The sequence below is a fragment of the Chinchilla lanigera genome, unplaced genomic scaffold (genome assembly GCF_000276665.1).
Source record: "Chinchilla lanigera isolate Chin_1 unplaced genomic scaffold, ChiLan1.0 scaffold00006, whole genome shotgun sequence".
In the NCBI taxonomy this organism is placed as follows: domain Eukaryota; kingdom Metazoa; phylum Chordata; class Mammalia; order Rodentia; family Chinchillidae; genus Chinchilla; species Chinchilla lanigera.
In genome coordinates, this window is record NW_004955407.1 from 6,260,134 (window position 1) to 6,272,338 (window position 12,205).

General features: G+C 36.1%; 1 protein-coding gene across 2 annotated transcripts in view; it reads left to right on the forward strand.

The window, feature by feature from the left end:
- The window catches only part of Vgll3 (vestigial-like family member 3), a 45,577-nt gene that overhangs the window by 12,577 nt on the left and 20,795 nt on the right, over window positions 1–12,205 (forward strand). For both annotated transcript variants that reach the window (XM_013503684.1, XM_013503688.1), the window contains exon 3: window positions 8,938–9,477. In XM_013503684.1, coding sequence (XP_013359138.1) covers window positions 8,938–9,477 — 540 coding nt within the window. The remainder of the gene's footprint in view (window positions 1–8,937; window positions 9,478–12,205) is intronic.

Consider the following 12,205-nt stretch of genomic DNA (forward strand, 5'->3'; position numbering starts at 1 on the left):
TTATAAGGGACAATGAATTACAAAGTCAAATCAAAATAAGAGGACTCAATAGAAGTGAACTGAGAGACATACTGCTGTGTGGTTAACAAATGCTGTGGACTTTGTACAAAAAATAAGACAGTACTAAACATGGAAACCTAGGTGTCTCTAAAATCAGTGGATATCCTATCTAATGGCACATAGTAACTAATCTTAAAAATTTGTAGAGGGTAAACACAGGAAAACTCCAGCTGAAGTTCATCAGGATAATCAGGTCTAGCAGAATGCAAGTACAGTATTTACTTCTGTTAGTATATTGGTATATGTGACCTACTGATCATTTAACCTAGAAAACAAAATCTGGGGCCCCAAACTGTGATTTTCTCTATAGCCATTGCAAACACAGTTCTAAGTGGGGCTGTTGTGTGTGTGTTCAAAACTCTACAACAGTTCAACATTTTCCATGCAATTTGCATGACTTGGAGAAATCAGAGTAGACCCTTAGTCGGTTGTTAAATTTTAATATAGAAGAGGTGAATAATAGTGATGTTTAAAAGATATTAGTAGGATTGTTTTGGCACCTTTTAAAATTTGATCTTCAAAACTCCTGCTTACTTGTTGGCTTTTCTAAAAAATTAAGTTTATTGGGACAATTTAGATATATAGAAAGATCATATTCATCATATTCATCAATTTGTACCTGTATATGATATATTTTGATACCTCTTTTTTCCCAACCCCCTCCTCTCCCTTCAATCCCTCTTTCCCCTTTGTTTCCATTTTATGCTTTTTTAAAAACTGTTATATTTTTCCCTTTCCCTTACTTCCTTCTCCTCTTTTCCCTCCCTGGTTCTTCTTTCCTTTTGAACAGTTCCTCCCTATTTTACAATATCTGTTGTACATTTCAGACCTTACTCTTTCAGTTTCTCACACCAGGAAAACAATGTGATGTTTACACATATGTGTCTGATTTATTTCTCTTAAGAGAATGGTCTCAAGATGCATCCATTTACCTAAAAATGTGTCAAATTTATCCTTCCTTAAGGCCAAATAGTACTCCATTGTATAAAAAAACACATCTTTTTTTATCCACTCCTTGGTTGATGGGCATTTGGGTTGTTTCCAAGATTTAGCTATTACAGATTGTTGCTATAAACATAGTATATAAATTATTGTGGTATGATATTTTTAATTCTTCTGGAAAGATACCTAGAAGAGGAATACCTGGGTCAAATGGGACTTCTAATTCTGTTTTTTGGGGGGACTCTCCACACTAATTTCCACAGTGGTTGCACCAGTTTACACTTCCACCTGGTGGAGAAGGGTTCCTTTTTCCCTACAGCACCCCCAGCATTTGTTATTGGTTGATTTCTTGATGACAGGCATTCTTTCTGGCGTGAGAAGGAATCTCAGCGTTGCTTTAAGTTGCATCTCTCTAATGACCAGTGATGTTGAACATTTTTTTCATGTATTTATTTGCTGTTTGTATTTCTTCATCTGAGAAGTCTATAGTCACCATAGGTGCCCATTTTTGTATTGAGTCTTTAAATTTTTTTTGAGTCTTTAAATTTGAAGGCCTGATTTATTTTCAGTTCTTTATATGTTCTAGATATAAGTCTTTCATCTAAATCTTTTTCCTACTCTGTGGGTTTTCTTTGCAGTCTGTTGGTGATTTCTTTTGCTGTGCAAAATCTTTTTAGTTGGATGAGATCCCAGTTGTTGATTCTTTGTATTATCTCTTGTGTGGTTGGGGTTTTATTTATGAAATCTTTGCCTACACCTATGTCTACAAGAGTTCTGCCTGCTCTCTCTCTTTCAGCAGATTTAGTGTTTCTGTATTAATATTTATATCTTTGATCCATTTTGATTTTAGTTTAGTGCATGGTGATAGACACTGGTCTAGTTTTAATCTTTGGCATGTGGAAAACTAGTGCTTCTAGCACCATTTACTGAAGAAGTTCTCTTTCTTCCAGTGAATGTGTTTGGCCCCTTTGTCAAATGTGTCTGAGTAGGTTTGGAGTTATTTCTCCCTAATGAATGTACACGCAAAAATCCTCAAAAAGATATTGGCAAACAAAATGCAGGAAATCATCAAGAAAATTATACAACATGACCAAGTAAGATTCATCCCTGGGATGCAGGGATATTTTAACATATGCAAATCAATAAATGTAATATACCATATTAACAGAGCCAAAGACAAAAATCATGTTATCATCTCAATGGATGCAGAAAAAGCATTTGATGAAGTGCAACACCCATTCATGATAAAAACCCCACAGAAAATAGGAATACATAGTCTTTACCTCAATCTGATAAAAGTCATCTATGACAAACCAACAGCCAAGATCATACTAAATGGACAGAAAACTGAAAGTTTTCACTCTTAAGTCAGGAACAAGACAATGATGTCCACTGTCACCACTCCTATTCAATATAGTTCTGGAAACATTAGCCAGAGCAATTAGATAAGAAAAAGAAAGAAAAAGAATAAGGATAGGAAAGGAAAAAGTTAAATTATCATTATTTGTAGATGAGATGATACTTTCCAGAGGAGACTGCAAAAACTCCACCAAAAGACTTGTAGACTTCATAATCAAATTCTACAGCATAACTGGCTACAAAATCAAGATTCAAAAATCAATAACATTCTTGTACACAAATAACAAACTCAATGAGAAAGAAATTAGGGAAATAGCACTTTTCATAATAGCACCCCCCAAAAATGAAATACTTAGGAATGAATCTAACAAAGGAAGGAAAAGATCTATACACTGAAAATTATGGTACTTGGTAAAAAGAGATCAAAGATGATATCAGAAAATGGAAAGATATCCCTTACTCATGGATAGGAGGAACCAACATAGTGAAAATGACCATATTCCCAAAATTCTTGTACAGATTTAATGCAATCCCAATCAAAATACCATTCACATACCTCACAGAAATAATGAAAACATTCCTAAAATTCATTTGGAACCAGAAGAGACCTAGAATAGCAAAAGCAATTCTGGACAACAATGGCAAGGCAGGAGGCATCACAATCCCTGACTTGAAATTATACTACAGAGCTACTACAATAAAAACAGCATGGTACTGACAAAAAGACAGACCTCAGGATCAGTGGAACAGATGAGAATATATATGGCTTATGAAACAAATATTTATTTGTTAAGCTTTCTTAGTGCTGCAAAACATTCATAGTACTGGGTCCTTATCGGTGAATGGGATACCCCAAAGCTCTGCATTTGTGGAGCTGATATTGCTAGAGACACTGACAATGGTAGAGATGGACAATAAACAAAGGTACTATGACATGCAATGACTGCTGTACTAGTGGTGGTAATGGAAGTCCTCTCTGAGAGAGTTACATTTGAGTAGAAACCTGATGAAAATAAGAGCATTTGTCCTGTGACTGACTAGTGGAAAGTAATTCTATGCAGAGGGAACAAATAGTACAGATTTGCTGAACATGGCTGAACTAATAATGATCCACAAGAAACAAAAACATTTGTGGGCATATAGTGAAGTGAAAAGGGAAAAGTGAAATGTGAAGAGCAAATATTTTAAGGATTATTATCTCTTCTTCTCCCCCAGTCTACAAAAATCACATTTGTTTATCTCATATTTTCCTGGATAGTCAGTGCATTGCATTTCTATGTGGAAACTCCATAGCAAATGAAATTGAATGATTATGTGACTGAATTAAGTAAGCCAATTTCATTTTAAGTATTCAGGATTAGAAAACAAGTCCTTGATAAAAAATCTCTGGATAATAAGTTAAATGAAATCCTTGTTTAAATTTTTCTCTTTTAAAACTAAGAAATTGAATTATTTGCTCAAATTTTTTATTCAGTAAGATTCTGTTATTTCAAATACATTATTTACTTTTCATTTTTGAAAAGAATTTTGGTATTGTTATTTCTACTTGTGGATTAGTTTTAAATAAACACAAAAAAGTGAATAGGGTTCACGAGAGAGCCAAAAATGTAATTAATTAAAGGTGTAAAGAATTAAAGAGGAGGTACAATAAAGTGAGATTTATGTATTTAATAAAAAGAATAAAAATTAATATTAATTGCCAAAGCTATGTAGGATTGCAAAATGTTCTTTGGAGCCTCTTCATTTTGGATTCAAGTTTAACTTAAAATATCTTTGAAATCAACTTCCTCAAGTGTACTAGTTAAGTGTTTATTGATGTGTTTATCAATACACATCTCCTTGGGTTGTTGTAAAGATTTTGTAGTAACGTGTGAATGATTACACACAAGGCTTGAATCAAGGAGTTCGCTGATAGTCAGATACCTTTTCCATTTCCTTCAGTGAGTTTCCGCTTATATATCACACAGAAAACCAATATTAAGTGTTGATTCACAAACATTGTTTTCTGGAAGTGTATATTTGTTGCACAAAACTCAATGTCTTGGGGGCTGGGGATATAGCTCAACAGCACAAGCACTTGCCTGGCAAGCGCAAGGTCCTGAGTTCAATTCCTGGTAAGAAAAAAAGAAAACCTCAGTGTCTTGGATATAGTAGAGTTTAAAGACCACTGATCACGTTAATGGCAGGGGCAATTGCTCTGTATAAGAAAGCTGCTGAACAGCTGTTTTAAAGGGTCTGCTTTATAGCATGAAGTTATACAGAGCTACTGATATGGTATAGTGCTATAAATAAATTTAAACTGAATTATATTTGATTGCAGAATACTTGCATATTAGTTTTAGATAAAGATAATGTGTTAGCCGATAATGGAATTATGGTGATAAGAATGTGCAACTTCTTGCTGGAGATAGAAAAGTTCTTTTTAGGTGTTTTACAGCTGTTAGGCAAACGATGAAAAGGAGTATTCTTACTCTGTGTGTCACATCTCATCAGTTACCCTAATTCCACTAAACATTCTAATAGGGATTGAATAGACTATCCTCAGTTATGAAAACTTAATTGGGTTATCACTTCATTCCCATACAAATAGAAACATCAGCTTCAAGTATGTCTATGCACTAATCTTTCCAAGAAGTAAGTGTGTGCGTGTGTGCGTGTGTGTGTGTGTATAGAAAAGAGTAGTAACTAAGACAGGCCACCTAAAGTACACCACAGACCTAAAAACTGCTGAACTTACTGTTCTTGTTGTTGTTGCTATTTTCTTCGTAGTTCCACAAGGTCTCTTGGCACAACTCAGTCTCAGAGAGTCTCATAAGAAAGACCTCTCAAAATGAATATTGAATTTAAACAGCAAAAAGGAGAAAAAGAGAGGAAAGTTTGTCTCGTGAGCTGGCTGATTGGGATTGAGGAGCTGAGCGGAGTCTCTAGGAAACACAAAAAGTGTTTGAGTCTTTTATTATATGAGGAATAAGATAAGATTGGATAAGAATTGACAGGTTTTTTTTTTTTTACAGAGATTAATCAAAAGGTAAATATTACTTTTTAATATTGGTATTTCTTTTCAATATTGATTGTAAGGACATGTTTCCTGGAGATTAAGGTGATTTAAGATAATTATTCTACAGCATTTCATTGTCCTGTTTTTTCCTATTTTTCGTTTTTCTCAAAAGTAGGTAATAAAGTTTCTAATTTTTTAGTTAAACTTGAATTTTTCTTAAAATTTTCATCTTTCCTTTTTCTTAAAGAAACATTTAGGTTTAATACAAAATTATCTCAGTGCTTATAGAATTAAAAAAATACTTGATATTCCATGTTAGACTGCATTTTTCTAAGAAACATTTCTGATCTAAATAATCAAATAAAATATACTTAGTATATTTTGAGCAGGTTATTGGAATATACATTAATTTTAGTATTGTTTAGCAATAAAGAGTGTGTGTGTGTGTGTGTGTCTGTCTGTCTGTCTGTGTGATATTCTTTAATATCAATGCAAACAGAACCAATTTAGAGTTAGACTTTTGGTATGTGTTGGACTTCTGTGTGAACATCATCCAAATTTGGGTTAATATAGCCCAAATATTGAATAATATTGAATCGAAAGTCACTATCAAGTGTTAATATGATGCAGTTCTGAATTGTCTCCACTAAACTGAAAAGTAATATAGTGTAGAAATAGGTCCTGCAGTTTTTATATGCTTTTTCGTCCAACAAATGTGGCTGTGATTAAGCACACATAAGGAGTGTCATGTAATGAAACAAATGTATTTACATGATAAAGCACACCAACTCTCCAGCATGAAGCAAAGCATATCATCTATTTCTCTGTGTCAAGATTTTTTTCTTTAAAAGAGCTAGATACCAAATAGTGATTCTATGAAATAGATTCTTCATAGGCATATTTTCCAGTCAATATTGTTTTACTTGTGAAATCCAATGGTGTTTCTAAAAAGAGCTGCATAAATCTTGCAAACTTTATACTGATCTCAGGAGACATACACAGATTGAGAAAATACTAAGTTTTTTAATTTTATTTTTCCCTGGGGTATTTTAAACCTTTGTCTAATCTTTAGGGAGTGCATGTTAAAAAATATATTTCTACTTTTAGTGATAATGTTTTCACTAACCACAATATAATACTTCCTAACTAGGGTGATAATACTTTTTGTTCATTATTCATATCTGCATATGCATATCCAAAATGTTTATGCATCCATAAAATGATTGATTTCATGTACATATAAATAAGAAGAAACAAAAGGAAGCATCCAGAGAAGTGGTGTCTACTCTGTATTTTATATTTTGATGGGAAATTTTAATAAGAGGGACTGTGTGTCTCTGACACATATTTGTGGGTTAGGGTTCAATACTTTTCACAACAAGATACTGGCCATACTCAGAGATGAATGTTATGAGCAGGATGAAGGACTTCCTGTCGTAAGTGGGAATTATGAGAGCAAGGGGACAGACTAATGGTAGCCAAGCCACGCTCTGTCATTTAAGGTCCTCTCTAAACTCCTGTGTGGGTTTTACATTTTAAACATTGGTAGCTTTATGTGTGTGACAAAAATATTCTGCAATGCTATCATTTAAGGTAACTTGAATTTTCTTTAATAACATATACAGTTTCCCTTTGTTCATTGATATGCCAGTGATAGGTAATCATTTAACAAGACCTACTTGCCACCATGTCAGTAAGTTTGCTTTTAAGTGCTACTGTCTGATTGATCACGGTAACAGTAAAGTCACTGAAGTACAAGGCCCCTTAGGTATGGGAGGACTTGGGAAGTGAGCAGTTCCATCCTTTGCCCCTAAAACATCACTTTCCAAGTTCCTCCGAGGGTGTAAGAGCCACAGCAGTTCTGTGAGGGTAATGCTTGGCTGTGAGACTATGGACAGCTGTGTTCCCAGCGTGGATGGGGAGACTGATGATAGCTTTGATGGGCGCTGAAGGAGAGAGAACCAAAGGGTTCCCACTGCCAGTGGCCGTCTTCAGTGATGATAGAAAAAATATGTGTACACCGCAGTGATAGCCTAATTATGTTACCCTCGTGACATATGTAGTGGTTGGTTCAAGTTACCAGACCTTTCCCTGAGGCACAAATCAGTAAATAAATAAATACTGAAATATTCCTCCTCTCGGTGCTGCTGTGTGCATGCATGCATGCATGTAAAATATATAATCTTTTTCACATACTGTTTCATTTTTCTAAAATTCTGTTTTGTCTCTTCACAAGATTAGCTTCCTCTGAAAAGTTCAGCTTTTATGTAGTTATCACTTTCTTAGGTTGGTTCAGTGGTTTTTGTCTGTGTTTCCTCTTCTGAGAACTTTAACCCTGTCCTACAGCATTCTGCTTCTATTTGTGTGCTCCTCCGGATAGTGACTGTTCGTCCCTAGTGCCTCTGCTTGGCACATGGTAGGTCATCAGAAATATATTGTGATGACTGAGTAGACATACTGAATTAGCACAGCATCAAGGACAAAACTCTCCCTCTTCCATATGGAATTATGCTATGCTTTCATATTACCCTCTTATCCAAAAACTTCCTCAACTTCACTACCTCTGCTCAAATCTCCTGCACTTAGGATTTTCACAGAATCTTTAACAAATGACAGATATTTTGGTTTAAGTTATAATTGTACCGTCTTGTGGCATGATACAAATGTGCTAGCATTAATCATTCAGGTAACCCACCTGACTTCACCATCCATTCTTGGCAATATAAGTCTTAGCCTTTTTATTTGCCTGTATTTCCTATTTTATAAAATGGAGGTAATTAGTATTTCAGTTAATGACTTTGTCACAAACTGAACTGGATGAGAACTGAATCAAATTTCCCCATAAGGCCAATGTTGAATTTAATCATTGAATTTGACTGAGTTCTCATTCAACTCAGTATCCAACTGGAATCATGGAAAGAATCAAGTTTGTGAACCAAGGTACCGCTGTACATCCTAGGACTGGAGTGAGGACCTTATAAATCATTATGAGAAGCCTTCATTTAGTGTGGGACTGAATTCATTTGGTTACTCCCATTAGGAGGTAATTATTATTATCAGTCTAGAGACTCCCATATCTAAGGGGAGAAAAAGTTGGTGGACACAGTTAAGTGTGATCTTACTTTCATTCGCTACTTGACATTGAAATTTTGGATTTGGATGAAAAGTGTACTAGTACTTAAAAGACTGATAAAATGATCATAAAATGATTTAATGATCTATACCTACCTCATCTATGGCATAAATTTTCATTACCAGAGAAGTGTTTGTAGCTCTGCTGAGACTTTGGCCACAAGAATCCCAAAAGAAAATGAAGTTTTCATTATCCAAATTTCAAGCTCTAACAGACCAAGAAAAGCTAAACAAAATGGTAATGGCTGGGGTCACTCATTTAGCACTCTAAGTCCTTGCTGTGGTCTTAACATGATAGCCCAGAGGCTAACCTGCTATCACTCCACCCCTGTGTGGGGAGAGAGTGCATATTAATTCACTTGCTTGTAAAACATGATTGGACAAGGAAAGGCAGGTCTATCCCAGAACTGAATCTTATGAAAATAATGTGTTTTCTGTCTTCTCAGACAGCTCAGCTCTCTCAAGCCAGCGGAGTAATTTTCCAACTTCCTTTTGGACCAGCTCTTACCAGCCCCCACCTGCACCTTGTTTGGGGGGAGTTCATCCTGACTTCCAAGTCACTGCACCCCCTGGCACCTTTACTGCAGCAGACCCCAGCCCCTGGTCAGGACATAGCCTGCATCAGACTGGCCCACCACCTCCCCCTCCTGTGTCTGAGTCCTGGCACTACCCTTTGGCATCTCAGGTGAGCCCATCTTACAGCCACATGCATGACGTATACATGCGACACCACCACCCTCATACCCACATGCACCACCGCCACCATCATCACCATCACCGTCACCACCACCACCCTGCTGCCAGCTCTGCCTTGGATCCATCCTATGGGCCCCTGCTGATGCCACCCATGCGTGCGGCCAGGATTCCTGCTCCCCAATGTGAGATTGCGAAGACAGATCCTTCCACAGTCACCACTGCTACCTCAGCGTGGGCTGGCGCCTTTCATGGAACAGTGGACATAGTGCCAAGTGTGGGATTTGATACAGGTGAGTTCGAAGGTTTCCTCTTTTCCGTAAAAAAGAAGAATATAAGTAAAATGTAAAAGGATGAAATATTTTCCGAAATTCTTCAATTTTTTTGTCTTATATGTAAATTTAAGCATGGATAGTATGTTTATAGAACCTGGCCATTTTGCAATAATTCTTGCATTCCTGAAGAAACTGGTATGACTAGCTCACGAAGTACAGCCTGAGAAAGGTCTCAGAACTGTTCTCCCATCTCCTGGGCTCATAATCTGTTCTTTTGAAGTGGAATCTCTGATACTGTATGTTTTCAAAGATTTGAACATATTCTCTAACTCCTCCAAGTGTCTGTGCTCTACCATGTGCAATGCCCAGTGGAATTCAGAAGTTGTATGCTTTAATAGCTTTCCTTTTTTCTTTGTGGTTAGGCCTTGTTTATGACTTATTAAGCAGTTTACTTCCTAGAATGTAGTCTGTAATGTAGCATCCAGTCTTTTTTTTTTCTTAAATAGAATTATAAAAGTAATTTTAAAGAAGTAACTTTTCTTTTTCTTTTCTACTTTTTCTTACATCTCCTTTACCTTCTTTTTCCCCTTCCATCTTCTTCTTCCTCAACTGTGATTTAAATAAGACTTAAAAGTGATAAAATTTGTATCCAGGAGATTTAGAGAAATGTGGTAAGGAAAGTATTTCTACAAAAAGCATTCATTTACTCTGTGGAATTCACTAGTTCTCAAGGTCATGGTATGAAATGTTTGAGCTTTTTTTGGACGAGATGAATAATGTTAATGGTATTAATGGTTCTGAGATCATGAAAGCACAGGCATCACAGTGCAAGAAAAAACAACAGCAATAATAACAAATCAAGTCAGAGATTACATCCTCAGCGTCTTCGTTCCATTGTCACCCACCTCCACCTTCAGCCCCAGTCTTTTTTCCCTGTAACACTTTGTGACATACTAGAAGTTTCTTTCTACAAGTGTACAGAAATGTCTTCCTTCATTTTTCCACCATGTGGAAACTAGTTACTCTGAGTGCCACTTTCAAAACAGAGGATTCTCTAGAGTAGCAAATGCTCAGCACTTCAGCATCATCTTGGATTTCTCAGACGTAAGTGGAGCTTTCTTTCCTTGGTCAGCTCTCTTCCAATGAGATTTCCAGTGTTGAGCATCACCCGTCTTTATTCATTTCAACTTGCAACTGAGTCTCTGGGTTCAAGCTACTTTTCTAAGAAGGGTATCATGGTACTGGTGAGTCCCAAGGAGAAAATACTCCTGAGAAAGTCCGCAGTTCTCAAAGAGGAAGACAATAAACTCCTTAATCACAAAAGGAAGAGGCCCACCACAGTTTTCACTGTAGGCGATGGCAAAAGGGTAGTAGCTCCTCTCCTATTCTTCCAGGTGCTTGTAAATGAGTAGAAGTTTTCCTGTGAGGGACTCAATCTTGAAAAGATAAAGTGGTTGACAAGAGTGGTAGTCAGTGTGACATTAGGCTCCACAGAGGAGGCCACATCTCACTTGTTTACAGCAGTTTAAAGAAATGAAGGAGCTCTGGGAAACCTGGGAGGTTACACAAGATAGGGTGCTCACTGACAAAAGGAAGTTTTATGGCATCAGTTTTTTTGTAAAAGGTCATAGAAAGTCTCTTTTGTTTCTTATGGCACGCAGTTTCTACACTACTGTCCTGCTTTGCTCATGAAGAAACAACCATACTCAATAGTGAAGTGAATTTGTATCTATTCTCCCTAATGAAAATAATTTGGGAGTGTATATAGTCCCAGCTGTTAACTGTGGTTACTTCTGGTAATTAAGCCTGGAAGCTAGACTGCTTGATTTTACAAGCTCAGCTCTGTCTCTTACAACAAAATAGTCTTTGATCAATACTTAACCCTCTTGATTCTTTAACTTTCTTATCTGCAAATGATTCCCTCTGGTATTATTTTGAGTATTATATGCAGAGAAACATTCCAAATTTCCTAAAACTTCACAGGTAGTTGATAAATCCTAGCTATTGGAAGGAAGGTGGACAGACTCTTACTTTTCTTCACTTTAAAAGTGTTATTTAGATATGCATCACAATGACAGAAACTTCACTATGTGTATGAATACAATTTGGTTGTTTTTAATATACTCACAGTATTAGAAAACTATTCTCAGTGCTCTAGAATATTCTGTCAATTAGATAAGAACTCTTATATGTGTAAGGGTTCTCTTCTTATCTCTGCCACCACCGCCCTCCTGCCCTGGCAACCATTAATCTGGTTGCTTTCTCTAAGGATTTTCCTTTTCTAGCCATTTTATTATAAATGAACTTATGTAATATAAAGGCTTTTAAGTGCATCCTTTCACTTAACATAATGATTTCAGGTTTCATTGAGAGCATAGAACAGATCAGAATTTCATTCCATTTTTAGGAGTGTGGAATTTCATTCCACTGTGTGGATAAGCACGTTTTTTCTTATCCATTCAGTAGCTGGACATTTGGTTTGTTTCTACTGTTTAGATATATAACAAAAGTGCTGTTAACACTCATGTCCATGCTATTGTGTGAGCAATTTTCTTGAATATATATCCTGTACCAAAATTGTGTGTTTGAGAGAACCTCAGTTAATATATACTTCTGTATTTCTGGAGTGTTTTTCAAAAAAAAGCATTTATTCTACCTGTATTTGATTTGCATTTCTAAATGAGTGAAATCAATTGTAATATATCATAATAGAGTTCTGAGTTTTGAGGGTCAGAGCTACAACAAG